Source organism: Natator depressus, chromosome 1, assembly GCF_965152275.1.
Source record: "Natator depressus isolate rNatDep1 chromosome 1, rNatDep2.hap1, whole genome shotgun sequence".
NCBI lineage: Eukaryota > Metazoa > Chordata > Testudines > Cheloniidae > Natator > Natator depressus.
Genome location: NC_134234.1, coordinates 207,936,312 through 207,963,885, shown reverse-complemented (window position 1 = coordinate 207,963,885; position 27,574 = coordinate 207,936,312). Strand labels below are relative to the sequence as shown.

At 52.4% G+C, this 27,574-nt stretch overlaps 1 protein-coding gene across 3 annotated transcripts; it reads right to left on the bottom strand.

Moving 5' to 3' along the window:
* Positions 1-287: 287 nt before the first annotated feature.
* P3H3 (prolyl 3-hydroxylase 3) lies at positions 288-26,451 on the bottom strand. Of its 3 annotated transcripts, XM_074934039.1 has the most exons (15): positions 25,691-26,412; positions 24,687-24,839; positions 24,197-24,380; positions 23,912-24,043; positions 22,533-22,666; positions 22,152-22,241; positions 21,661-21,713; positions 21,327-21,385; positions 20,381-20,505; positions 20,120-20,215; positions 19,358-19,508; positions 16,197-16,314; positions 2,962-3,037; positions 2,310-2,450; positions 681-1,415 (listed from the first exon to the last, which is right to left on the bottom strand). In XM_074934039.1, exons 1-15 carry the CDS (start codon positions 26,117-26,119, stop codon positions 1,197-1,199), a joined length of 2,160 nt encoding a protein of 719 aa, XP_074790140.1. In that variant the 5' UTR covers positions 26,120-26,412; the 3' UTR covers positions 681-1,196. The 3 variants fall into 3 exon arrangements, with proteins under 3 accessions (XP_074790145.1, XP_074790142.1, XP_074790140.1); XM_074934044.1 differs by lacking the exon at positions 2,310-2,450 and having other exon boundaries at positions 288-1,415; positions 25,691-26,451; XM_074934041.1 differs by lacking the exon at positions 22,152-22,241 and having other exon boundaries at positions 679-1,415; positions 25,691-26,419.
* Positions 26,452-27,574: the final 1,123 nt, after the last annotated feature.

Sequence of the window (27,574 nt, the reverse complement as noted above, 5' to 3'; positions counted from 1 at the left end):
CCTCCAAAGCTCACTGGGATGAGATTAACCATACACAGCAGCTCTGACTGGACAGTCTGGGAGCCAATGGCTATATATGGCTTGGAATAATGACCCAATCATTATACTACACTTGTATTTCTGTCCTTGGTTCCCCACACAGCTCTGCCAATGCTCATCAGTCCTGCCCTGCAGCCCCCTGCTATTAGGCTGTCTCTGCCTTAGGCCTGTGCATTTCATGTAGCCTGGATTGTTCTCTGGTTCTAATCCCTCCCAGAAATGGGGTTATTGCTCTTTTCAATACTCCCTCTCTCTCAGCTCCTGTTTGACTACCATATAATCCCATCTCTGAATGCTAATATCCTGGGCAGTGACAGCAGATTGTTCTTATCCCAGCCTGGACAATGATAAATGCTTGTGTGTGTGTGCGCGTGTAAGAGATGCCTTGTTTCAGGGCAGCGAGTTCCCTAGAGGAGATCCTCAACCTCACAAGGATCAGGCCCATGCCACGCAGAGCACGGCTCTCCCTCCCCTCCACCATGTGTATCTGCTGGGAGGGGAGTGAGTCTTTGGAGTCTGGTTTGTTTTCCCCTCTTCCAGGACTCAGTCTCTCTCCATCATTTGTTAATTAAATCTCCATTCCTTTCCCATCCACCAGGCAGATGACTCTTCTCTCTCTCGCCAAATAGGCCCACAACTCCTCTCAGTCTCTGGTTGTTCATTTGTCCTTTATTTCCTGCAGTCACACCCCTAACCCTCCTTCTCTCCATCTTGATCTTGGGACTCTCTAGTCTAGGGGGAAGGAGATGGCAGGTGGTTGGCCTGGGAATTCCAAATTCTTCTCTCATTCTCACCCAATCTCTGAAGAGTAAGAAAATCCCCCACCCAAAAAGGTCCCAAGAACTTTCCCCTGCTTTGCTTCTATATGAATATGGATGGTTCTATTGGAAGAAAGAAATGGGGGGAGCCTAGCTTGTTAGTTCTAAGTGACAAAATAATTCTCAGGACAAGGGAGTGAATATGAATCTGGGCACCAGGGCACTTCCTGATCTCCTCATGATGCAATCTTTTTGTTTGTGATGTCACTGAGAAGCAAGCTGCATCCCTCCCCATTTTGCGGGCAAGTGAACTAATAAATTGCCCTAAACACCTCCACTCCATGTCCCGAAGCTACCAGGCCAGTGTGTGTGGCCCTGCCTCCTGCTGTCACGCCTTGCTCAGAACTCATCCCTGGCTCGCAGCTTCTGGGGTTGCTGCCCAGACTCTGAGCCTGACGTACGTCTCCGGCTTGTGGATCTGGCTCTTCCCTTGGGCATGGGGGGCTCTGGTGAAGCCCCACCACTGTGGTCAGCCCTCATATGCTCCTTGACATCTGTGTGTGATGGTTCCTGCTCCATGTCCCCCTGTCTCATCAGGTCCTCAGCCTCCATCCGCTCCTGCAACCAGAGGAGGAGAGGAGTTTGGTACAGCCCCTTTCCAGTTGGGGTCTCCACCCTGCCCCTCAGCACACATCCCTGCAATGGGACCAGGTACACTGTTCTCCCCAGTAGGGTCCCAGCCCTATCCTGCAGGACTCACACAGTATTGCCACCCTCAAGAGATAAAAAAAAATCATGAGTCAGACCCTTAAAAATCATGAGATTTGCACACACAAGAAAAACCCAACCTTACAAAAACCCCAAATCATAAGATTTTTAAAATATCTATTATATTGTGGTTTTTTTGGTCTCTGCCTCCCCATCCCTGTGTGCATGTGTCACAAGCCATGCTGCCCATTCCCCCACATGGAATGGGTTTTATCCCCTGCTGCAGGAGCTCTCACCCACACAATCGGCCCATCCCCTCTCAGCAATTAACACTGTCCCCCCACTGCACTCGGTTCTGCCTCCTTAGCCCCCATCAGTTCAGTCCCCGCAGCCTCACCTTTGCTCCTCCTGGGTTTCTTCACTCCCCCTTCCAGGCCTGGGGCTGCAGCAGGCTCCCCCTCCCCCTTCCCAGGCTGGGTGGGGGGAGGCTCTTCAACTCCCCCTACATCTTCCAAGGCTGGGTCTTGGGGGGTGGGGGAGGAGAGGTACTGGCCTGTCCTGCTGCTCCCTCCCCTGAGATTCCTACTGGGCTTGATAGGGCAATCCCTCTCAACTGCTCTCCCCAGTGGAGCCTCACCCAGCCCTGGTGGGAGCCCTCACACGCTGCTCCCATTACTAGGCCCTGCTCTGGAGGAGGGATGCACTCACAAGCTGTTCTCCACCATGGGACCTGGCCCTGTCCTGGTGCAATCCTCCCAGGGTACTCCCTCTATGGGCCCCTGACTACCCAAGGGGCGGCATTACCTGCTCTGCATGTTCCGGAGAGAGGGTGTACCAGAGGGCAATGGCACAGCGCCTCCCACGGGTCACTGCCCACACACCATGAGGATTCTCCCCTCCAGAGTTGAAGGCCACCAGCCTCCCACATTTGGGGTGCACCTGAGCCTGCCACAGAGAGGAGGAAGTGATAAAGCCAGGGGTCTCACAGGCTACCCCCCTAGCTCTGTGAATGGCCCTTCCCCCATCAGCAATTCACCTGGGAGGCTGAACTGGGGTACGGCTCCTGTAGCATTAAGGAAGTGGGCTTTGACAGGGACTCTGACTTCAACCAAATGCTGCCCATTGACAAAATGGGCAGCAGGGAGGGGTAGAAAGGGAGAGAAAGAGGAAAAGGAAGAAAAAGAAAAGCACGTTTGGGACAGAAACAGAAAGACAGATACACAGAGGCTGTCAGAGGATGGGACACAGCAGCCAGGAAGGTGTTAACTTCTCCCCTGTCCTGAGATTTTCCTAAATTTGCCTTTGGCTGCCCCAATTTGAATCTGCTGAGGTGCCTGGGCTGGATTATTTTGGAGGGGCCTAGCACACAACTGGCTCCCCCTCCCCAGCATCTGCCTTCAGGGCTAACTCCCATCCCTTCAGCCACCCTCCTACCTTGGGCCAGGCTCAGACTTACCGTAATGGTCACTGCATCCAGTTCAGTGAAGAACAGGTCCCCACCATGGAAGTCATCATTGAGGTAGAGGATCCCACTGTGGAAAGGAGGAGACAGCAGCTGGATAGTGGAGAATCGTCATTCCCCAAATCTCCTGACCTGGCGAGGGGCTCCCTGCTGGGCTCAAACCTCCCACTCTCCAAAAAGGCTCCTGGGGTGATCGTGGAATTACAGCCAAGTGAGCTTTATGGCTGTGCCAAGGCAAACTGGTTGAAACAATAATTAAAAACAATAAGAAAACTCCTAGAAGTTCATGATCTGATGGGGTACAGCCTGCATGGATTCTACAAAGGAAAGTTTTATCTCGCTGATCTCTTAGAAGTCTTTGAATGTGTCAGTAAAACTGAACGGAGAATCAATGGACATAATTTATTTAGACTTTCAAAAAGCTTTGATAAGGTTCCACATAAGAAGCTACTGAAGTAGTAAAGTCACAGGATGAGAGGCAGTGTTATAATGGAGCAAAAATTGGCTCCAGTACAGAAAATAAAGAGTAGGAATAAATGGTCAGTTTTCATCCTGCCTAAGGATTAAGAGCAGGGGCCTCAAGGGTCTGTACTAGGCTTAATATATTTATTAATGATCTGGAAAGGGCCCTGGGTAAGCAATGAGAAAGCAAAATCTGCAGATGACACAGCATTATTTGGGTCAGAGAGACAAACACGCTAGGGGAATGAGCAACGTGGTGGCAAATGAAATTCAGTATTGATTAATGCAAAGCAACACACAGTGAAGGAAAATAAATGATTTGTACACCTTGTATGGTTCTAAATTTACTGTATCAGCTCAGGAAAGTCAGGATGTCACTATAGACAGCTGAGTGATGACCTTTCCTCAATGAGGAGCTGTGGTCAAAAAAGCAACCAAGATGCTAGGATGCATAAAGAATGGTAATAATATGGAGAATACCATAATGCCTTTATATACATCACTAGTGTGTCCTCACCTGGATACTCAGCACTGATCACCCCATCGCCAAAGGATACTGCAGAACTAGAGTAGTTCAGAGAAGATCAATGAGAATGATCAAGGGCTTGGAAATACCAATGCATGAAGAGAGACTGAACAGACTGAAATCACTTGGGAGAGTTGCCATAGAAAAGGGGGGGAATAAGAAGGGACTGGGATGGGGTGCACTCACCTCTTGCTAGTGACCCCGGTTGAGTATGCGCGTGCCTGCACTTTTTTTCCCTCAATTTCTTGTGCTCACAGTGCCCCCTGTCGGCCACTGCACTTGTCAGCCGGGTCTTCGGTGACTCAGCCCTCTGTCCATGTCACACTCTGTCCATGTGTGAAACAAACCCACCCCTTCTGGGGTACACACTCCAAATGTCCCCAGTGTCCTGCAGCCCTCTCTGGGCTCAGTCTTCTAAAACAGTTCCACAGGGTCCATCACAGTATCCTCAGATGGGTGCGTCCTCTACAGCCCTCCCCAGGCTCAGTCTTTAACCAGCCCAACAGGGCCTGTCATGGTGCCCTAGGTCGGTCAAGCCAGGTTGAAAGGCTCCTACTCTGGAACAGAGCAGCATCCTGAGGGCTTCTTCCCTGGGGACTCCTTGCCTCTACTTGAGTCTTCAGTGACCCCAGCCTTCCTGCTGAGCCAGCCTTCTTGGACTCAGTTCTCTGACCACAGCTCCCTGCTGAGTCAGTCCCAGTAGTGCAGTCCCCTTCCCCAGAGTGCCACAGTTCTAATTCCCTTCCTTAGGGCATAGCCAATTCTCCCCAGTGGGTGGTCCCAACCCAAGGTCTCTTTAAGTATAGCAGCCTTGTGCTGCATCCCTTTACTAATTGCTGCTTTGTGTTTCCCTGGGCCACTTTCCTGTAGCCCATCTTAGTTGAGTCCCAGCAGCCAACCAGAAGCTATCCTGGTTCCTGCCAGTAACTACCTGCTTTGGCCCCTGCAGCCAGCCAGGAGCACCTCTTGCTCCCCTAGTCCCTGCAAGCAGACTGAAGTCATTATGGCCCTGCAGCTCCTTTTATACGAGTCTGTTGGGCCCTCATTGGCAGCTCCCTGTAGCCCCTTTCTTGATTGGCTGCATCCCATGCAGCCACTCTAGTCAGCTTGGAGGTCCTCCCTATTGCTCTTTTTTTAGGGCGGGGTGTGGCAGGGCTGCGAGGCCTCCAGCAGGGGGCCTCAGGGCCTAGTTCACCCCCTCACAGGAACATTATGAAAGTTGATTCAATAGTGATTGGTCTAGTGAAGAGACATCAAAAACTTTTGTTCTCCCCGTCTTGGAACACAAGAACAAGGGGACAGTGATGGTGTATACAGTAACTCCTCACTTAACGTTGTAGTTATGTTCCTGAAAAATGCAACTTTAAGTGAAACGATGTTAAAGTAATCCAATTTTCCCGTAAGATTTAATGTAAATGGGGGGGGGGGGTTAGGTTCCAAGGAAATTTTTTTTTGGCAAACAAAAGGCATTATATACTGTACAATACTGTGGTTGGGAAGTGCCCCTGGCTTACTCTACACAAGCACAGCCTGCTGCAGGCAAGGACACTAGGAAGCACCTTCGCAGCAGCAGTGGCAGCTTACCTGGAGAAGAACAGGCGCCAACTTTGCCAGGGGATGCTCCAGGCCTGCCTCTTCCTGTCCCTGCTCCACTCCAGGCCCACCTCTTCCCACCCCAACTCCACCTCCTCTCCGGAGCACACTGCATCCCTGCTCCTTCCCCCATCCCCCAAAAGTCCTAAGTGCCGCCAAACAGCTGTTTGGCGGTGCTTAGGACTTTCTGGGAGGGAGGGGGAAGGAGTGTAGATGTGGTGCTTCCCCACTCCTTTCCCTCCCTCCCAGCGCTTCGCGCTTAGGACTTTCTGGGAGGGAGGAGGAGGAGCGGAGATGCGGCGCTTCCCTGCTCTTCCCCCTCCCTCCGAGCACTTCCCTGCCGCCAAACACCTGTTTGCTGCTTAGGATTTTCTGGGAGGGAGGGAGGGGTGGAGACGCAGTGCTTCCCCACTCCTCCCCCTCCCTCCCAGAAAGTCTTAAGTGCTGCCAAACAGCTGTTTGGCGGTGGCGGCAGCGCTGGGAGGGAGGGGGAGAAGGCGGAGAAGAGGAACTTGTGCAATGCTCCCTTGTAAAGTTGCTGCTCTTCCACAAAATCTTACAAGCAGTGGACAGAGCAGGCAGCCAAACGACGTTATAAGGGAGCATTGCACAACTTTAAACAAGCATGTTCCCTAATTGAGCAGCGACGTAACTCTGAAACAACGTTAACCGGGAGGACATTAAGTGAGGAGTTACTGTATAAACTTGGTGGAAAATGTGGGCATTTGTTCCAGGTCTGTTGTAAGACCCTGGGGATAAAAATGGACATCAACAAATTGCTGTGGTTGATGACAGCCAACAACAGTGGGTGGCCCAACAACAGCAGCAGTACAACTAGCTGTTCCAGCAAATGGCTGCCTAACAACAAGAGCAAGCAGCCCAAGCATAGGTGCCAGCTTCCTCCGGGCCCGGGGGATGCTCAACCCCAGGCTCCACCCCCATCCGACCCCTTCCCCCAAACCCTGACCTCTTCCCACCCAGTTCCACCCCCTCCCCCCAGCATGCTCCATCCTCACTCCTCCCCATCCCTCCCAGAGCCTCCTGCATGCCGCAAAACAGCTGATCACAGTGGGCGGCAGGCACTGGGAGGGAGGGGGAGGTGCTGATTGGTGGGGCCACACGTGGGTGGGAGGAGTTGTGGGGGGGGAGGGAGGGACACTCGGCTGCCCGTGGATGCTAAGCTCCCACTAATTTTTTTCCAGGGGTGCTCCAGCCCTGGAGAACCCACGGAGTTGGCACCTATGAGCCCAACAACAACACCAGCAACATCAGCTCATCTGGGAGCTGGTGACGTAACAGCAAGAACAGCAACAACATTTGGTCCAACAGGTGGCAGCCATTTTACAACCCCACTGGGAACTGCGTGGCAACGTGGGCAGCAGTGACCATGAGATGGTCGAGTTCAGGATCCTGACAAAAGAAAGAAAGGAGAGCAGCAGAATATGGACCCTGGACTTCAGAAAAGCAGACTTTGACTCCCTCAGGGAACTGATGGGCAGGATCCCCTGGGAGGCTAATATGAGGGGGAAAGGAGTCCAGGAGAGCTAACTGTATTTTAAAGAAGCCTTATTGAGGGCACAGGAACAAACCATCCTGATGTGCAGAAAGAATAGCAAATATGTCATATGACCAGCTTGGCTTAACAGAGAAATCTTTCGTGAGCTTAAACACAAAAAGGAAGCTTACAAGAAGTGGAAACATGGACAGATGACTAGGGAGGAGTGTAAAATTATTGCTCGAGCAGACGGGGTGTAATCGGGAAGGCCAAAGCACAATTGGAGTTGGATCTAGCAAGGGATGTGAGGGTAACAAGAAGGGTTTCTACAGGTATGTAAGCAACAAGAAGAAGGTCAGGGAAAGTGTGAGACACTTACTGAATGGGGGAGGTAACCTAGTAACAGATGATGTGGAAAAAGCTGAAGTAGTCAATGCTTTTTTTGCCTCGGTCTTCACAGACAAGGTCAGCTCCCAGACTGCTGCACTGGGCAGCACAGTACGGGGAGGAGGTGAGCAGCCCTCAGTGGTGAAAGAACAGGTTAAGGACTATTTAGAAAAGCTGGACATGCACAGGTTCATGGGGCCGGATCTAATGCATCCGAGGGTGCTGAAGGAGTTGGCTGATGTGATTGCAGAGCCACTGGCCATTATTTTTGAAAACTTGTGGCGATCAGGGGAGGTCCTGGACAATTGTAAAAGGCAAATATAGTGCCCATCTTTAAAAAAGGGAAGAAGGAGAATCCAGGGAACTACTCAGTCTCTGGAAAAATCATGGAGCAGGTCCTCAAGGAATCCATTCTGAAGCAATTGGAGGAGAGGAAGGTGATCAGGAACAGTCAACATGAATTCACCAAGGGAAAGTCATGCCTGACCAACCTGATTGTCCTATATGATGAGATAACTGGCTCTGTGGATATGGGGAAAGCGGTGGATGCGATATATCTTGACTTTAGTAAAGCTTTTGATAAGGTCTCCCACAGTATTCTTGCCAGCAAGTTAAAAAAATATGGATTGAATGAATGGACTATAAGGTGGATAGAAAGTTGGCTAGATCGTGAGGCTCAACAGGTAGTGATCAACAGGTCGATGTCTAGTTGGCAGCCAGTATCAAGTGGAGTGATCCAGGCAGGGCTGTCCTTACCCATACGCAAAGTACGCAGCTGCATAGGGCACCAGGAAATTTGCATGCTGCTGCAGCCCCTGCCATGCCTCTTCCCCAGGGCCCCCGACCCTGCTGTGCCCTAGCCCCGCCTCTTCCCCACCTCAGTTCCGCCCCCATTCCAGAAGCGGTCACTCACTGATAAGTAGAGCAATCTGGCCCCAGCCTGCTTCACTCCCCTGGCTCCCACCCGCGCAGCCAGCGAGTGCTGGGGAGCTGTTCCCCCCCTCCCCCCAAGCCTGGGAGCCAAGGGAGCAGAGCAGGCTGGGGCCGGGTCACTCCACTTCCCACAGGAAGTGGCCAGCCCCCTTCCCCCCCCATCCCCCACAGAGGCCTGGGGCCAGCCCCCCACCCCTGCTCCCGCCCACGGAGGCCTGGGGCGGGGCCCCACACAGCCCCCTGTGGAGGCCTGGGGCCCCACACAGCCCCCCCACGGGGGGTGGGCTGCGTAGGGCACCAAAATAGCTAGGGACGGCCCTGGATTCAGGTGTCTGTCCTGGGGCCGGTTTTGTTCAACATCTTCATTAATGATCTGAATGATGGCATGGACTGCACCCTCAGCAAGTTCGTAGATGACACTAAACTGGGGGGAGAGGTAGATATGTTGGAGGGTAGGGATAGGGTCCAGAGTGACCAAAAAAACTGGAGGATTGGGCTAAAAGAAATCTGATGAGGTTCAACAAGGACAAGTGCAGAATACTGCACTTAGGACAGAAGAATGCCATGCACGGCTACAGGCTGGGGACCGACTGGCTAAGCAGCAGTTCTGCAGAAAAGGACCTGGGGATTACAGTGGACGAGAAGCTGGATATAAGTCAACAGTAAGCCCTTGTTGCCAAGAAGGCTAACGGCATATTGGGCTGTATAAATAGGAGTATTGCCAGCAGATTGAGGGACGTGATTATTCCCGTCTATTCAGCACTGGCTACATCTGGAGTATTGTGTCCAGTTTTAGGCCCCTCACTACAGAAAGGATGTGGACAAATTGGAGAGAGCCCAATGAAGGGCAATGAAAATTATTAGAGGGCTGGGGCGCAAGACTTATGAGGAGAGGTTGAGGGCTCTGGGCTTATTTAGTCTGCGGAAGAGAAGAGTGAGGGGGGATTTGATAGTAGCCTTCAACTACCTGAAGGGGGGTTCCAAAGAGGATGGAGCTAGGCTGTTCTCAGTGGTGGCAGATGACCAACCAAAGAGCAATGGCTCAAGTTGTGGTGGGGGAGGTCTAGATTGTATATTAGGAAAAACTTTTTCACTAGGAGGGTGGTGAAGCACTGGAATGGGTTACCTAGGGAGGTTGTGGAATCTCCACCCTTAGAGGTTTTTAAGGCTCAGCTTGACAAAGCCTTGGCTGGGATGATTTAGATGGGGTTGGTCCTGCTTTGAGCAGGGGGTTGGATAGATGACCTCCTGAGGTCTCTTCCAACCCTAATTTTCTATGATTCTACGATAAGTGTGAACCTAGTTCCTGGGACCTTGAGCCTCACCATGATATGAACCTCCCAGTCAAACTCATGAAGATTGGGCCAGGCTATGACCCTGAAGCTCTCCTAGTCACTTTTGAGAGGGTTGCCACAGCAGCTCGATGACCAACTGAACACTGGGCTGTTTTACTGGCACCAAATCTTACCAGCACGGCTCAATTTGCATACCAGAAGCTTGATGCCACTGATTCCCAGGACTATGCCTACATCAAGGAGGCCATTTTGGATACCTTTGTTATGGTAGAAACCCACTGATAGCACCTTCACCAGGAAAGATTTTCCCAGGGGGCCCTGCTCTGAGCAGTGCCCCAGAGTCTTTAAGGAACATTGGTAGCAGTGGCTCCAGCCCGAAAAGCAGACTGGGGAACAGGTGACCAAACAAGTGGCTCTGGAACAGTTTGTGCAGATTCTCCCAGCTGAGGCGTCAAAGTGGCTGTTGTGAAACTTGACTGAAGTCATCAGGCTGTCTGAAAATTATTTACCGGCGGCAGGCCTGATGGCGGGAACATCCAAGACAGAAAATGCTCATCCCAGGGGATCAATGACTGCAGACCACAGTGCCTGCCGTGGAGGCACCCTCCAGGGAACCAAATGTCAAGTCCTCCCCAACAGGCGAGCAGCATTATGACAAAACCCTGTAAGCCTGGCCCCAAGGGGAGGAAGGGGGGGGAGCCCAGTCCTGAAGAAAGGCCCCCGCACAGGCATCCAACTTCCCCCAGAGCAGGCCAGGGGTGAAAAAATCCCCTCAGCCCAGGAGTTGCTTCTCATGCGGACAATGAGTTTATTTCAGCCACGACTGCCCCTTGATGGAGTGCTCCTATGGGTAGGCATTGCCAGCAGTCACCCGGGCTACAGAAAGAGGCCCAGCCAAGATGTTAGACTCTCTGTTGATCAATGGAGTAGAAGTGCCGGCCCTAACAGACTTGTGGTGCAGTCACACACTGATCACAGAGCAATTAGCAGGACTCAGAGATAACCCGGGGGAAACCATCTCTCTCCAGTGCGTGCACAGCGATATCTGACATATTCCACGAGGGAGGTACAACTCACAGTAGGAAGCCACACAGGAAAAGTATGGGCAGGTGTGGCCCATACGTTAGCCTACCCAGTGATTTTAGGCAGGGACTGGGAATTCTTCCAGGAGGTCAAAAAATTATGAGGTAACAAACCCCTGAAAGGGAAACGTAGTAGGAATAGAGAGCCTGAGACATGAGGCCTTGTATAAGGGTCCCTGGTATAAGGCATAAAGCCTGAACTAAAGTCAGGCCCCATTTCAAAACATGCCTACTTCCAAGTTCACTGAATGTGGCAAGAACAGGGCTAGTATTGCAAAAACACAAACACTGGAAGAAGTGCTAGGTACAGGACACTTGCATAAACACATTCCAGAAGGATCGTGCCAGAATACCCCGATACCAAGTTAAGGTATAAACAGTCTCCCCAAAGATGATCCAGGGACATAGTGACCCCTCCTAAAGATAAGGTCAGGATGACAGGGTGATGAATAGAGATGTTTTGATAGAACCAACATGTAAAGCTACTGGCCAGGCAGTAAGATCCATCTGAAGTGGTAAGGAAGGCAGGGATGGTCAATTATGATATTCACCAGCCAGGGAAGAGAAGAGGAATGCATATTTATCATGTGAACCTGCTAATGGCCTGGCGGGAACAGGAAGGCCGGCCTCCTCATAGCACCAGCTCCACCCGAGTTCAGCCCACAGGCATCCTTGGGCCGCAATGCTGGATTGGTATCCACAGTGAAGAACTACAGCCTGAACAAAAATAACAGTTACTATGGCTAATGGAAGCTTTCCCGCAGACTTCTCAGCATTGCCAGGATGCATCCACCTGGCCTACACATCAGATGGACACTCAACAAGGAAAAAAGGTCTGAGAGAGCCTCCAATCCCTGCCACAGAAGATGTGGGAGATGGTTCCCCAAGAACTACAGGCCATGTTAAACTCAGGGGTGGTTGAGGAGCCCCCTTGCGCTGGTGCTGAAATCTGACTTGTCAACCAGATTCTGCATCAATTTCCAGAGAGTAAATGCTATACTGAAGTTCAATGTGTACCCTATGCCTAGAGCAGAAAAGTTGCTAGACTGGCCTGGGGCTGCCAAGTACATATCCACTCTTGACCTTATGAAGGGTTATTGGCAGATACTTCTGACAACCGTAGCACGAGAGAAGACAGCATTCTATACACCGTTTGGTCTCTACCAATTTCAGATCATGCCCTTCAGCCTTCATAGAGCCACGGCCACCTTCCAACAACTGATGGACCACGTACTTCGATGACACAGGCGTACATCGATGACATCGTCATTTATAGTTACGACTGGAATGATCACTGAAGACACCTCACCACGATACTGCAATCCCTCAAAGAGGCAGGGCTAACGGCCAACCTGGCCAAGTACAGACTGCCAGCCAAGAGGTGGGCATCTGAAGCTGCTAGTGGGTAAAGTACAAGCCTTAGAGCAATGGCCCATATCAACCACAAAAATGCAGGTGCGTCACTTCCTGGGCCTTGCTGGATACTACAGACACTTTGTACCAGGGTTTGCCACCATTGCTGACCCCCAGATAGACCTGATAAAGTACATGAGCCCTAAGAAAATTTGATGGTCTGAAGCCTGCGACAAGGCATTTAAGCTGAAAGAACAGCTAAGCCAGGAACCAGTGCTTTCACTCCTGGACTTTTCCAGGTGATTCACTTTGCAGACAGATGCAGGTCTTGAAGCAGTATTTTCGTAGGCATTGACAGAGGAGAATACCCCATCCTATACCTCAGCCAGAAGCTGTTTCATTGAAAAATATCCTACTTCATCATCGAGAAGGAAGCCCTGGCTACGAAACGGGCTGTAGAAGCATTATGATATTATTTGTTGGGGAATCTTTTTAGTGACAGATCATGCTCCCCTTCTCTGGCTGAACTCAGTGAAGGATATCAACCGAATGATCATGCGGAGGTACCTTTGCTGCAGCCCTAACATTTTCAAGTACTTCACTGAGAGGGTGGGACCATAAGAATGAAGATTTTTTTTCACGGGCAGGGGAACAATGAGAACCACCAGGGAGTACCCCAGCACCAAACTTGAAGGGGAGGGTGTGTGATGGGGTGTATAACTGCTTCAGTTTCAAGAGCAACTCTGGGCCCAAACGACCCCACGCCGGCGCACCTGCAGAGCATGCTCCAGATGGAGGAGGGAGCTTAAAAGGAAGGCAGACAGCTTAGAAGGGGGCTGACCAAGCAGGGGGAAGGACCTGCCTTGGGAGCCCCTGAGAAGGGGTGCTACAGGAGCCTTCTGTGACATTCTATACCAGTGGTTCTTAACCTTTACTGCAGCCTGCACCCCTTTGGTTCTCAAAGTATGTTCTCGCACCTCTTATCAAAAATCAAAATATGTTCTTGCACCCCTTATCAAAAATCGTTGAAGTAGGTCAGTTTTTTAAACCTAGATATATTTTTTGTTTGTATATTACAGTAATCATTAAAACATATATAATGTTAATAAATACATAGATTTGATGAAACAAAGTAGTTGTACTTATGTGCCTGTGCTTAATTTGTGTTTTCGATGACTTACCTTCTAAACAAATCTGGCATGTCTCGCACCCCAGAAAGGACATCTTGCACCCCCAGGGGGTGTGTGCACCGCAGGTTAAGAACCACTGTTCTATACCTTGGGGGAGCACACTGTAACCCCCATAGTCCTCCTTTTCATATAATCGTGATCTTACATATCAAGCATGCCTTGTAAGGTATCAGGGGAAAGGTTATGATCAGCTGAAAGTCATTTCTCTATCCATATATGTGTATCATTAATGCATATGAAGTTATGAGAATTGTGTTGTATGGTGGTCACTAAAGCATGCTGTAAGTTGTGGAATCAGCCAGATATTAGCTCCCCAGAGGCAACAGTAAGAAAAGTAACCAATGCCCAGGTGGGGTGTCAAACCATCAACAACCATTGTCCAGCAAGGGAGCTACAATGCAATGACTCGCCTGCATGGGACCACACCAGGGGAATTGCTCAACCTCGCTTGGAGAGATTCAGCAATCCCCTTCAGACATGCCTGGACTTGTGCTCCCCAAGCACATGGACTGAGGGTATAAAACAGATAGTGTGGACACATACTGGGCCCTTCTCCTGCCCCCACCTATGCTGCAAGCAACCAAGACACTGAGAAGAATACAAGACTCCAACACAGGAGATTGGCCCAGGTTTAAGGAACTGTATATTAAGGACTGTAATATCCAGTGGGGTGAGAAAAACTGCATAATTTAGTTGCTGCCCAGTCTAATAGGGTTGAGAGTTTAGACTGTGTGCTTATATTTTATTTCTTTTGGTAACTAACTCTGACTTTTTGCCTATTACTTAATATCACTTAAAATCTACCTTTTATAATCAATACATTTGTTTAATTGTTTATCTTTACCAGTGAGTCTGTATGAAGTGTGGGGCACATCTGCTCAGGGTTTTACAAAGGCTGGTGTATGTCCTCTTTCCATTCTTGAAGTGGTGAACCAATTAATAAATTTGCACTGACCATCTTGAGCAGTGCAAGACGGTGTATTCCTGGAGTACAGTGCTGGGAGCTGGGGGGATTTGGCTCTGATGCCTTTCTCTGCATGATTCATGAGTGGCTCTGGGAGCACTCATGCAATCTAGATGTGTGTGGGGCTCCACATGCGGTTGTGCTGACAGATCTCAGCACCTGGAGGGGTTGCTGCTGGTCACTAGCAAGGCATGAGAGACAGCCCAAGCTGGAGAGAATTAAGGGGGCATAGCGGTCCCATGGTCCCAGGCTGCACCCCAGGGATCTCATCACACCTTCCTCTGGAAAAGAGGAGCCTAACTGCTGGGCCCAGACAGACTGAAGGTGCTGTTAGTACCTTTCTCTGTTACCTGCTCACAGCAGACTGCAAAACTTGGACAACACAGTGGGTGGTAGGAAGTGGCCTTGGGAGGGTGGCCTTAAGGTGCTGGATTTGTGGTAACCTTTCCATAGTTCTGGGTTGGAGCCCGATGGCGGGGCTGTCCTTAGGCATACACAGAATACGCAGCTGCGTAGGGCACCACATAATTTGGGGCACCAAATTTCATGGTGCCCATGGCAGTTGCATGCTTCGTATGGGGCACTGGCTCCAGTGGCCAGCCCCATCCCCCAGCCAGCCCCCCTGCTCCACCCCCGCCCTGCCCCCATTCAACCCCTTCCTCCAAGGCTCCGCCCCAGTTCCGCTCCACCCCACTGCTTTCCACCCCCACCCCACCCGTTCCCCCACGCCCCCTCCCCCGAGCGACAAGGCCCACAGGATTATTAGTGGTACTGGAGCCGGCAGAAGGGTTCAGGCCCGCCCCAGGACTCACCAGCGGCAGCAGTGGGAAGCAGAGCGACCCGGCCCCAGCCCGCTCCACTCCACCAGCTCCCAGCCACGTTGCTCCGCTTCCTGCTGCCGCTGCTGGTGAGTGCAGGGGCGGCCCTGACCCCTCCTCCAAGCCCCCTACCCCAAGCAACAGGGCTGGGAGCTGGGGGAGCAGAGCGGGCTGGGGCTGGGTCGCTCTGCTTCCCACTGCCACCAGTGAGTGCGGGGGGGCGGGCCTGACTCCTGCTGCCGGTGCCAGATCCCCCACTAATCCCCTGCACAGTCCTGGGCATCCAGGAGCTTCCCTGCTGCTGCCCCCCACAGCTCCTGCCCCGACGGCCCTGCAGCCCTTGAGCGCAGCCCCTTCCCGCCGTGGAGGGCCTGGCCCTGCAGTGGAGCGGCCACTCCCCCCGTGGGGGTGTGTGTGCAGGTGCTCGGGCTGCATAGGGCACCACCATAGGTAGGGACGGCCCTGCCCGATGGAGTGGAGGGCCAGGGCTCCCCTACCAACCCCTCTCCACAGTAAGGAGAGCATGGCCCAGTAACCATTGGGCAATGCTTCCAGCAAGCACTGACCATCACAGGGACTCTCAATGACACTGAAAGGTGGGAAATTCAGAACTACAAGAGGAAATGCTTTCCTGCCCAATTTGGGATTACACTGTGGAAATCACTGCCCCAGAAAGTTGCTGAGGCCATGCACTTAGCAAGATTCAGAAAGAGACTGGACATTCCTATGGATAACAAGGCTACCCAGAGTTGTCATAGTTAATGACCACAAACATTTTGGAAGGGATGTTAAACCTCATGCTTCAGGGTTTACATCAATCCCTAAAAATTAGAGACCAGGGTGAGACCTAACATGGGGGGCAGATTATCCCACATCTGCCTATGGGGTATTCTGCTCTTTCCTCTGAAGAAGTTGGTCCTGGCTACAGTCACAGACAGGACACTGAACTAGACAGATTCATAGATTCCAAGGCCAGAAGGGACCAGATGTCAGGTCTGCTCCAGTCCAGCAATCCTTCTGTACCTATGTAACTCAGGGGTCCCTCTCACCCTGCAGTGACAGTGCTCTCTGGAGCTGGGGAGATATTCTCACCCCTGACACTCTCAGCTCTGGGGTTCCCTCTAGTCTTACCTGTAGTCCCTGTACACGTAGGCAGGTGGTTCTCTCCAGCATTCTTTCCCCTCAGGATCCAAGAGACAGTTATCAGCATGAACTGGGTGACTGAGATCCATGCGATCATCCTGGTCCCCTAAAATGGGATATTGCAGGGGAACATTCACACCTTAGGAGGATACAGCAGGCAAAGGGCACCCTGAGTGTGAGGGGAGGGGACACAGCTGGGATTAGAGGTGAGCAGGAGCAGGGAGACTCTGAGTGTGAAGGGAAGGGACACAGCTGGGATTTGGGGTGAGCAGGGACATCCCCTGAATGTAAGGGGAGGGGACTCTCTAGGGGGAATATGGCTAGGATTGGGCTTTCATAGAATCATAGACTACAAGGGTTGGAAGGGACCTCAGGAGGTCATCTAGTCCAACCCCCTCTCTTCACAAACAAGGTCAGCTCCCAGACTACTGCACTGGGCAGCACAGCATGGGGAGGAGGTGACCAGGACTCTGTGGAGAAAGAAGTGGTTAGGGACTATTTAGAAAAGCTGGATGAGCACAAGTCCATGGGGCTGGATTCGCTGCATCTGAGAGTGCTAAAGGAGTTGGCGGATGTGATTGCAGAGCCATTGGCCATTATCTTTGAAAACTCATGACCATTGGGGGAGGTCCTGGACAACTGGAAAAAGGCTAATGTAGTGCCCATCTTTAAAAAAGGGAAGGAAGAGGATCCGGGGAACTACAGGCCAGTCAGCCTCACCTCAGTCCCTGGAAAAATCATGGAGCAGGTCCTCAAGGATTCAATTCTGAAGCACTTAGAGGAGAGGAAAGTGATCAGGAACAGTCAGCATGGATTCACCAAGGGCAAGTCATGCCTGACTAATCTAATTGCCTTCTATGACGAGATAACTGGCTCTGTGGATGAGGGGAAACCAGTGGACGTGTTATTCCTTGACTTTAGCAAAGCCTTTGACATGGTCTCCCACAGTATTCTTGCCAGCAAGTTAAAGAAGTATGGGCTGGATGAATGGACTATAAGTTGGATAGAAAGCTGGCTAGATTGTTGGGCTCAACGGGTAGTGATCAATGGCTCCATGTCTAGTTGGCAGCCGGTATCAAGTGGAATGCCCCAAGGGTTGGTCCTGGGGCCGGTTTTGTTCAATATCTTCATTAATGGTCTGGAGGATGGCGTGGATTCCACCCTCAGCAAGTTTGCAGATGACACTAAACTAGGAGGAGAGGTAGATACACTGGAGGGTAGGGATAGGATACAGAGGGCCCTGGACAAATTAGAGGATTGGGCCAAAAGAAATCTGATGAGGTTCAACAAGGACAAGTGCAGAGTCCTGCACTTAAGATGGAAGAATCCCATGCACCGCTACAGACTAGGGACCGCATAGCTAGGCAGCAGTTCTGCAGAAAAGGACCTAGGGGTTACAGTGGACGAGAAGCTGGATATGAGTCAACAGTATGCCCTTCTTGCCAAGAAGGCTAACGGCATTTTGGGCTGTATAAGTAGGGTGTAGCGGGGTGGTTACCCACTCCTGCCCTGTGGGGCTTAAAAGCCAGCCCTGGGAGACAGCCAAGGCTCAGGGCCAGAAAAGCTAGGCTGACTGGGGAAATGGCCGCAGCTGGGTCTATAAAGGGGCTGCTAGGCTGAAGCTTAGCTAGTCTCTCTCTACATTCAGAGAGAGAAGGGCCTGGCTGCAGGGACCTGAGGGAGTACCTAGATTGGAGCAGGGCTGAGAGGGAAAGGCCAGGGGAGCTCCGGCCTGGAAACCCCCAGGCTGCGAGGCCTAGATTAGGGCCTGTTAGGTACTGGGTTTGCAAGGGGGGTTGCCCACGGGTAGACAGAGGCAGCAGGTCCCACCCCCCTTGCCGGTGATGAGTGGCTGATACACTGCAGTCTGCCCTGGGGAGCGGGGCTAAGCGATGACTGGCAGTAGCCAAGACTGAGGCGAGGTGGGGGTAGTGGGTGGGGCTTCCCCAGGGAGGGAAGAGCCTCAGGGATTGTTGGGGTTTACTGCCAGGGGGCAGCACCCCAGTGGGAGGAGGCACCGGGTCCTGGGAAGGACCAGGCCCAGTGGTAAGGCAGATCACCAGATGGCAGAGGGTGCTCCAGAGGCTGACACGCTAATTCCCGCAGACAAGCAGCAGGAGGCGCTGCCGGGTGAATCCGAACCATTACATAGGGGCATTGCCAGCAGATCGAGGGACGTGATCATTCCCCTCTATTCGACATTGGTGAGGCTTCATCTGGAGTACTGTGTCCAGTTTTGGGCCCCACACTATAAGAAGGATGTGGAAAAATTGGAAAGCGTCCAGCGGAGGGCAACAAAAATAATTAGGGGGCTGGAGCACATGACTTATGAGGAGAGGCTGAGGGAACTGGGTTTATTTAGTCTGCAGAAGAATGAGGGGGGATTTCATAGCTGCTTTCAACTACCTGAAAGGGGGTTCCAAAGAGGATGGATCTAGAACCCCCTTTCAGGTAGTTGAAAGCAGCTATCAAATCCCCCCTCATTCTTCTCTTCTGCAGACTAAATAATCCCAGTTCCCTCAGCCTCTCCTCATAAGTCATGTGCTCCAGCCCCCTAATCATTTTTGTTGCCCTCTGCTGGACTCTTTCCAATTTTTCCACATCCTTCTTGTAGTGTGGGGCCCAAAACTGGACACAGTACTCAGATGAGGCCTCACCATTGCCAAATAGAGGGGAATGATCACATCCCTTGATCTGCTGGGAATACTCCTACTTATACAGCCCAAAATGCCGTTAGCCTTCTTAGCAAGAAGGGCACACTGTTGACTCATATCTAGCTTCTCGTCCACTGTAACCCCTAGGTCCTTATCTGCAGAACTGCTGCCTAGCCACTCGGTCCCTAGTCTGTAGCGGTGCATGGGATTCTTCCGTCCTAAGTGCAGGACTCTGCACTTGTCCTTGTTGAACTTCATCAGATTTCTTTTGGCCCAATCCTCCAATTTGTCTAGGTCCCTCTGTATCCTATCCTTACCCTCCAGCATATCTACCACTCCTCCCAGTTTAGTGTCATCTGCAAACTTGCTGAGGGTGCAATCCACGCCATCTTCCAGACCATTAACAAAGATATTGAATAAAACCGGCCCCAGAACCGACCCTTGGGGCACTCTGCTTCATACCGGCTGCCAACTAGACATGGAGCCTTTCTTTACCCTCTACAGCCGTGCGGCACACGAGGTGTGTGAATGAGAAATGGAGCCTTTTCCCAGGGGTGAAATAGGACTCTACGATTTTCCGGGATTTCTCGCTGGCATGCAGGAGCAGTTTGGCATCTCTCCAGTTCACGGTCCCATCCTGTGCCAGCTGGAAGGTAAAAACAAGCATGTGAGAAACCTCAAGCGTAAAGAACACATCTGTGAGAAACAACATGTGTGTGCAAGGGAGCAGCATGCCTGTGAGAAATCCTGTGTTCATACACATGCATAAGCAAGGATATGAGTGTGAAAATCCTGTGATTGTGCACTTGCAGGAGAGAAAAAAGCCATGAGAAATATCACCTCCATGAAAAACACCCTCCTGTGTGCCAGAGGGAAAGCAGCACTCTGGGAAACGACAGAGGAAACAAAACCCCTGAGACAGCCCCCTGAGAAGCAGGATAGAAACACACAACCTGTGCCTGTGTGAAACAGCCTGACTGCGAGGGTAACGAGACCGAGAGAGACTCCCCAAACAAGCCCGTGGGAGGGGAGCGTACATGTGAGAGAAATGTGCCCTGGGAACCCCTCACCCCCACATACAAGAGAGCAGGCCTGTGAGACAGTCCATGGACATGGGCCAGAGAGAGAAGAACACTCCTGTGAACGCTCACCACCAACAGGCAAGCGAGCAAGCAGCTGGAGCCCCAGGAACTCCCTGAGACAAGCCATGCCCATGGGATGGGACCCTAACACATGCTGAGGCACTGAGCCATTTACCTGCAAAGCCTTTAACACTGTTAACCCTTCAAATCTCTCATGGGGGGTGTGAGGGGATTGTCTGCCCCGGTAACCATCTTCCGTGCTGCCAGCTGCCTGAAATAGATTGGAAGGTAGTTTCAAACCTGGTGTCCCTGCTTCTCTCCTCTACCCTGATGTTACAGCATCTCTGCTGAGGATGGTAGCACTGGGCCAGTGAAGGCTCTCCCCCGCCCCCCACCTCCCTGGTGTCAAAGTGCCCCTGTAGGTTCCTGTCCTCACCTTTGCCAGACGGAGAATGTCCTTACATTCGGAATCAGTCAGGACTCTGTCAAAGACGACCCGCTGGGAGCCATTCAGCTGGTGAGAATCCACAGTGACGGTGATGCCCTCAAAAGTGAATGGACCTGGGCAGGGGGAGGGAGAAAGGGCTCAGCCTCCTTGTGGGTTCTGCCTGGATCTGCAGAAGCAGCTGAGAATCCAATAAGATCCCTAGACTACACCGAAAGGAACAAAATCTGGCAAACAAATCACCCACCTTTTTCACTCTCAGATCTTGTGCCCACCTCTTACCCGTAGAAACACTGTGTTACTGATTGCTGTTAGTAGTTTGCAGGGTCGGGGGGGAGGGGGGCCTTGTTTCAGAGTTATCAGCCCCCTTTACGCCCCATATCTGATCTCCGGACAGGAGAAATTATAAACATGCCCAAGCCGGGGCAAGATCTCCTGTATGTTACCACAGAGCATCCTCGGGAGCCAGGCCTGACCCAGACTGAGCCCTGCAGGAGCTGGGAATACAGGAGTCTGTGCTGGGCAGCTTACAGCACCCACCCAGTAACAATGTAGTAATGTATTTCCAAGCTTAGCAAAGCCTCTATCGCCTCTTCTCTCCCCATTGCAGAACTGATCCATCTGTAACTGAGCCTGTTGGATTGACATGGCTTAAGCCCAAATGATTCAACAGGTCCACACTAGCTGTGCAGAATCATGTCAGGTTTGCTCTACATCTGCATTCGCATTGTGCCAAGTTGCTCCAGCTGCTCCTACCCCACAGTTCCCAGAAGCAGTGTTTACTTGAAGATTTTGCCAGGCAACCTGTGCACTGTTGGGAAGTAAGTCTGCATCCACACTGGCATTAAAATCATTGAGCCTGGAACAGTAGAGGATGGAGCTATTTAGCCCTGCCTTTCAGTGGTCTCTGTCTCCCATTCTAGGCTCTTTTACTCACCCCTCTGCTCCTGCTCTCCCACATCCAGATTCTCCAGCCTCTGCTTCTTCTGATTCTCCCTTGGGAGCAAGGGAGAGACATAGACAGGGGCTGTCAGTATCCAGAGATATAGTCCCTAGCTCCCTCCTCAGTCAGACACTCAGCAATAAGTCAGAGTCACAGTCATAGATTCCAAGGCCAGAAGGGACCATTGTGATCATTTAGTCAGACTTCCTGTAGAACACTAGTAATGCACCCCCATCTCTGCTAGTTCACCCCTTTCCCTTCCAGACATCATCACTCCCATACTCAGCATGCCTTCAACTCAGTCCAAGTAGGCTGGTTTGGCTCTTACCTGTGTTTCTGCTTCAGACTTCCAGGAATCAGCTCATCAGGGGTCCAAGGGTCCTAAAGAAACAAAATCAGGGGCTCAGTTACCCAGCAAACCACTCCCATGCTGGATCAGACAAATGGACCTGCCTAGTCTAGTGCCCCTCTTCCGCCCAGGCCAGATCAGACCACTGGGCCTGTCTAGTCTGTGTCCCTGCCTCTGATGCTGCTCAAAGGGATGCATAAAGTCCCAATAATGCCCCACATGGGAATTCCTTCCTGCTCCTTCACCCCCAGCTGGGGCTCATATCGGGTCCCAGGAGCAGGCGAAAGGTGGGCTTTGAAATCTTCTTTTCACCTCGGAGGTCACATCAGTGTCTAACTCTTACAGTGCCAGGATAATATCTTGCTGAATATCTTGCTGATAATATCTCACAGGTTAATGAGCAATAAATTGCCCTCATGAGACTAGGGCAGGGAGAACTCAGCCCTCTGAAAGAAGATGCAGCTACTTACAGGGTCATTAAAAGTTCCTCCCAGATGCTCCACTGCATAGTAAATCAACTTCTTCTCCATCAGAGATCTCTGCACATACTGCTGAATGTTCTGGAGATGCACACAACTGTCAAACAACCATCCCACAAAGGGGATCCAACCCTACCCTGGGGAGACCCCCATCCATACCCCAGCCCCACACAGGCATGGTGATTCTGCCCTGGGGAGACCCTGGCCTGATGATCTGTATGTGGGGGAGTCAGTCTCCATCTTAATTCAGCCCTGGACTCTGCACACCCACACATAGAGGCATCTCTCCCCAATGGGAACACAATGCTGGCCCAGCCATAGAGGGTGAGAGGAGATTCAGAGAAGGCAGAATTGGAGGAGTGTTGCTGGTACCTCTCTAGCTGTGATTGATGCTCCTTCTCCCAGCTCCACCCAATACCGTTTCATCTTCTCCAACATGAGTTCATCCGAAGGATAGAAGAGCAAGTAAGAAGCAGCACATTCAGCAGCCAGTGCCTGGTTCCCAACTGGGGCAGAGGCAGAGAAGGAGATGGGCATAATAAGGCTCTGCAACTATGGCTCAGATCCTCAAAGGTATTTAGGCATTTAACTCCTATTGTGATCAATGGCCGTTAGGCACCTACCCATATCTCTGAAGTTCTGGGACTATGAAGCTATTGTTATTAGTAAATATTTTATACAATGGCAGCATCCAGAGGTCCCAGTCAGGATCAGGGCCCCATTGTGCCTGCCGCTGCAGATGCACAAGAAGACACTCCCTGCCCTGACGGGCTTAAGATCTAAAGGCAGAAGCAGACAAAGGGTGGGCGATGGGGATACACCAGACAAGCAGTGAGCCTGGGGAAGAACTGGCTCAGTTTGCTAGCTCCAAGGAGCTTTCTCAGTGAGGTTAGGAGGTTGTGCGGGGAGGGGGAGGACAGGAGCAGGAGAAGGGAAGGATGGGAAAGAGACTGCTACAGCTCATCACCTTCCTGGCCATGATCAGCAGGCTGGGTTTGAGAGGCCTCATGGCAGGGGACTGGAGGAGGAGGAGGCAGTGGCCGTTTGGATTTTACTGGGGTGTTTTCCCCATGCACAGGGGCAGTGTGGGCGGGAGCACGCAGGGCTGAAGGAAGAAACTGACTGGTGGTGGTGGGAATGCTGGCAAAGCAACCATGGGGATCAGTCTCAGTAGATCAGCCAGCCAGGGCAGAGTTAACTCACAAAGGGCCTTACTGGGAAAGCCAAGGGGGTTGTGTCTGACGAGGAGGTGCAGGGAGAGCCGGCAGAGGGACGCCCAGGCGAGGCTGACGTGGTCAGATCCCCGAGAAGGTGATTTTAACAGCAGCGTTCTAAACAGACTTGAAAGGAGGAAGGAGAAGAAGAGGTCACCGTAGACAGGATGTGGGACGAGAGTTTTGGCCATGGGGACAGAGAGGAAAGCCAGGATTTTAGAGATGTCGTTTGAGGAAAAGGGGCCAGATTAAAAATGACCTGAATATGTGGGTTCAGTGAGAAGGGCAATTCAAAGACGGACCCTGGCTTACAGGCCTCAATGACTGGGAGGATGGTGAGGCTGTCCATGGTGATGGAGAAAAAGAGCAATGGGGATGGGCTTGGAGGAGAAGGATCAAGAGCTTAGTTAGGCTTGCACCATCCACCTGGTATCACACTGCCCCAGCTGGGTACAGCAGAGCTGGGCAGCTGCAGGGACTTTCTCTCTCCACTTGCTAGTGTCACAGCACCACCTGCTTGCCTGTGTCTCTGCTTACCTTGATAATAAGCAAACTGCAATAAATCCAAATGGGATGGTATGAAATCATCTGTGGCTGAAACCCGTCCTGGCTTGGTGGCAACTTCAAGGACACAGTGCTGCCTGCACTTCAGGACCTGAGTATAATGGGCTGAAAGGGAAAGAGAGGGAATGAAGGGCAGCACCTCCAGCAGTATAACAGTTCCCTCTTTTGCCAGGCCAGGATGCTGGGAGATGGCACGTGTCCAGAGTAGGCAGAATGACATGTCCAGCAACACAGCACCCCTCAGTGCCTCTATACTACCTGCAATGGCTTCATAAAGACCGGGTTGCATCTTCTCCTCTGTGCCATCCTCCTGGGGCCCCTCGCACAGAGCTCGACAATCCTCCAGTGCCAATAGTACCTCTTCGAGTGACTCCTCCAGCTTCACAGCAGCCTGCAGGTATTCGTCCACATTGTACTGCTGCACCCCAGTCTTGTATGCCTCCTGAAAAAGGAACAGAGCCATGTCCCCTGGTTAATGTCTGGGCCGCACCCTTCTTGCTCAGTTGGTTATGGGTTACCCAGGACTTTGGATCACTCAGAGGGCAGCACTGCCACCTAGGGGCCTGTTTGGATAATACACTGTTTGTATTGGCTATGGAAACCCCCAGATCTCAGGCCATGACCCCTGTGGGGAGATGGAGCAGGGGTGGGGAAGCCAGGCTTTATCTTGGGCCCTGACCACTAGGAGTAAGTTAGCAGGCTTTGCTGAGATGTTCCCCAGGTGTACAGATCTTCATGGGGATCTCACCCAGTATGGTGTGGCCTGCAGGTCTCGGAAACTCTCTAGCTTCACCCCTGCCATGCGCTGATATTTCTCCATGTCCTCACGCATCTGTAGGTGCTGGGGATTGGCCACGAAAAACGTGTGAGCTGCTGACACCGCTTCATCCAGCTTCTTCAGCTGCAAAGACAACACAGTCCACAGAGAGCAATTGCCATGTCCTGGGCAGACCTTTCTCATGTCTAAAAAACCCACTCCACCAACCCCCTCCCACATGCCTTTAGCTGTCCTTGCATTGGAACTGTTTTTGTAGAATAGGCCTAAAAACAATGTGCCATGCTGAACCCTTTGGATATGATGAGATGCGAACTCATCCACACACCTCACTCATTTCCCCATCTGCCTGCCTGAGCCTCCCACCCCATTTTGTGCCCCATCCATCTCCCATGTATGGCATTGTAGTTATTATTGTAGGACCTAATTATAAACAGTGTCATCCTGTCCCTTGCTAGACGTGATGAGATGAAACCTCTACTCTGGTGTTCCCACCCATTCCTGATTTTCTTTCACTTTCCCCAGCTGATTGCCTAATTCTGGAGGATCTACACACAAACAATACACTATCTTGCTTGCTGTGTGAGTGGCGGTGGACCAGACACAGGCTGTTCCCATTGTCAGATTGGTGTCTCTTCTCTGGGTAGCCTAAAAATCACAGGGGGCAGGTGCGGAAATGCAAGAGTCATTAACACCTGTGCATATGCATAACCAAGGTTGACAGTGGCACTAGGGCTGGAGGCTGGAGAAGTAGAGCCAAGACCCTAACTGTACCTGGGAGGCATGGGGACTCTGGTTCCTCCCAGGGAGGTTCCCCAAGCCTAGCCCTCCCCTTGGGCCCCTCCCCAGCAGAGGTAGCCCTCCCCGGGGCTCCTCCCCAGCAGAGGGGTGCAGGCAGGGGAAGGAAGCTGGGAGGCAGGAGGATGCCCGTGTAGCCACATCAGCAGCGGGGATAGGACCTTGCTCCCTCCCCTCACCTGGAATAAGGCCACCTGGAGGTAGTTGTAGGGCTCCCTCTGCTCGAAGTCCTCCTGGATCTCCCTGCTGGCCCTGTGAAGGGAGGGCTCCGAGCCCAGCCGGCGCCCCAGGCACTCCCCCAGGCACTCGGCGCGCTGCAGGACCCTGTCGAAGAAGCTGGTCTCCCAGGAGGGAGCGACCGGCGGGCCCACGAAGCCGCTCTCTTCCCTGCATCTGCCCTGGCAGCCGCGCCGCGCCTCCAGCAGCTGCGAATAGCTGTGCAGGGCGCGCTGCAGCAGCTCGGCCGCCCGGGGCCAGTCCCGCGCGAAGTAGGCCCGGACCCCATCGGCGTAGAGCAGATCGTAGGGGAGCAGCCGCCCCGAGCCAGGGGAGAAGAGGGACGTGCCCGGAGCAGAGAGGGCGAGGAGGAGGAGGAGGAGGGAGGCCATGACAGAGCAGGGGGAGAGGGCTGGGAGAGTGCAGGGGAGAGAGAGAAGACGCAGCTAGAGGGAAGGGCTCGGGGCAGAGGGACCCCACCGCGGGGCTCGCTGGAGGAAGGAGGCGGAGGCCCCGCTCTCGATGCTGTTTGGCTAGGATGGGAGTGGGGAAGTTGGATACAGAGACCAGGGAGGCGCTAGGGGATAGAAATTCTTCCCAAGTGGCGAGCCAAGGCAGCGGAGCAGGGCCTGCGCCGTGTGCGTGGCTTGCTTGGAGGGAAGTCTGCAGAAAGGGGCCGATGGTAAGAAGAAGATAGCCAGACACGCACAGAGCCACACACCCCAGGAAACGTGGCTGCTTTCAGGAATCCTCCTCCCTACTGGTCCCTTACACCCTGCCGGCAGGAATCAAATCTGGATCGAGCGGCGTCAAGCAGCGGGGGCATTTTAGCCTTCTCACCCAACCCACCCACTGTAGTGTGTAAACCACCGCCCCTCTCTCCCTCCGACCCCCCACCCCCAAATCCCCTGCCTGGAGCAGTGGTTAAAAGGCTGGCAGCCAAGCAATTACGGTGGACACTGGTATTTTGATTTGCAAAGGTACCAAGTGTCTGCAGTGCCATCGACTGCAGTAAAGGTTGGCTCAGCACCTCTGACGATCAGGCCAGCTCCGTACTGTTGCCACCCCTCAATTTTATTCTGTCTGGGATGTTTGAGGGATTGGTCAAGTCCCCAGCTCCTTGAGTCAGGTGAGAACAGGAGACTCAACTTCCATTTTAAAAAATGAGTAAATTTCTAGCCTTCATAGGCACGGAGAAAAGCTTGAAAATATGACCCTGAAGCCTCAAACCCTGACATTTATTATTTGTTTAAACTCTCATGTTTTGGGGTCCTAACTCATGATTTTTTAATGCTTGGAGTTGGCAATCTACAATGACCTGATGACCGTGTGGATGCTCAGGCCAACCCAATCCCCACTCTGCATGGGCTGACAAACCTACAACACTCCCTCCTTCCCCAACTTGATTGTGTCTCGTGATCACATCCCAATATCGTATTTACCATGGTGCAGCCAGGCTTAGCAGTCATAAACTCGTGGGCAGCTAGTCCCCGGCCCCTCCCCTTCTGCCCAAGGCCCTGCCCCTCCCCTTCTGCCCCCCCCCCCCCAGTGGAGCCCAGAGCACACACCTCCGTGGCCACCGTCCACCCTGCACACTCCCAGCCCCAGGCAGGCGGTGCAGCCAGAGTGCCCCCAGCTCCAGAGCTCTGGGTGGGCAGCGTGGTCCCAATGCCAGGCAGATGGACCGATGGGAAGCACGGTGTGGCCCCAGCCCTTGTGCGCACCAGCCCCAGCCTACCTGCCCCAGCCTCTCGGCCACAGAAGAGCGGAAAGGGAACTGGAAGCAGGCAGGAAGGGGCCTGGGGGCAGAGTGTGGGCTGGGCCATGAAAGGCTGTTTGGGGAGGCA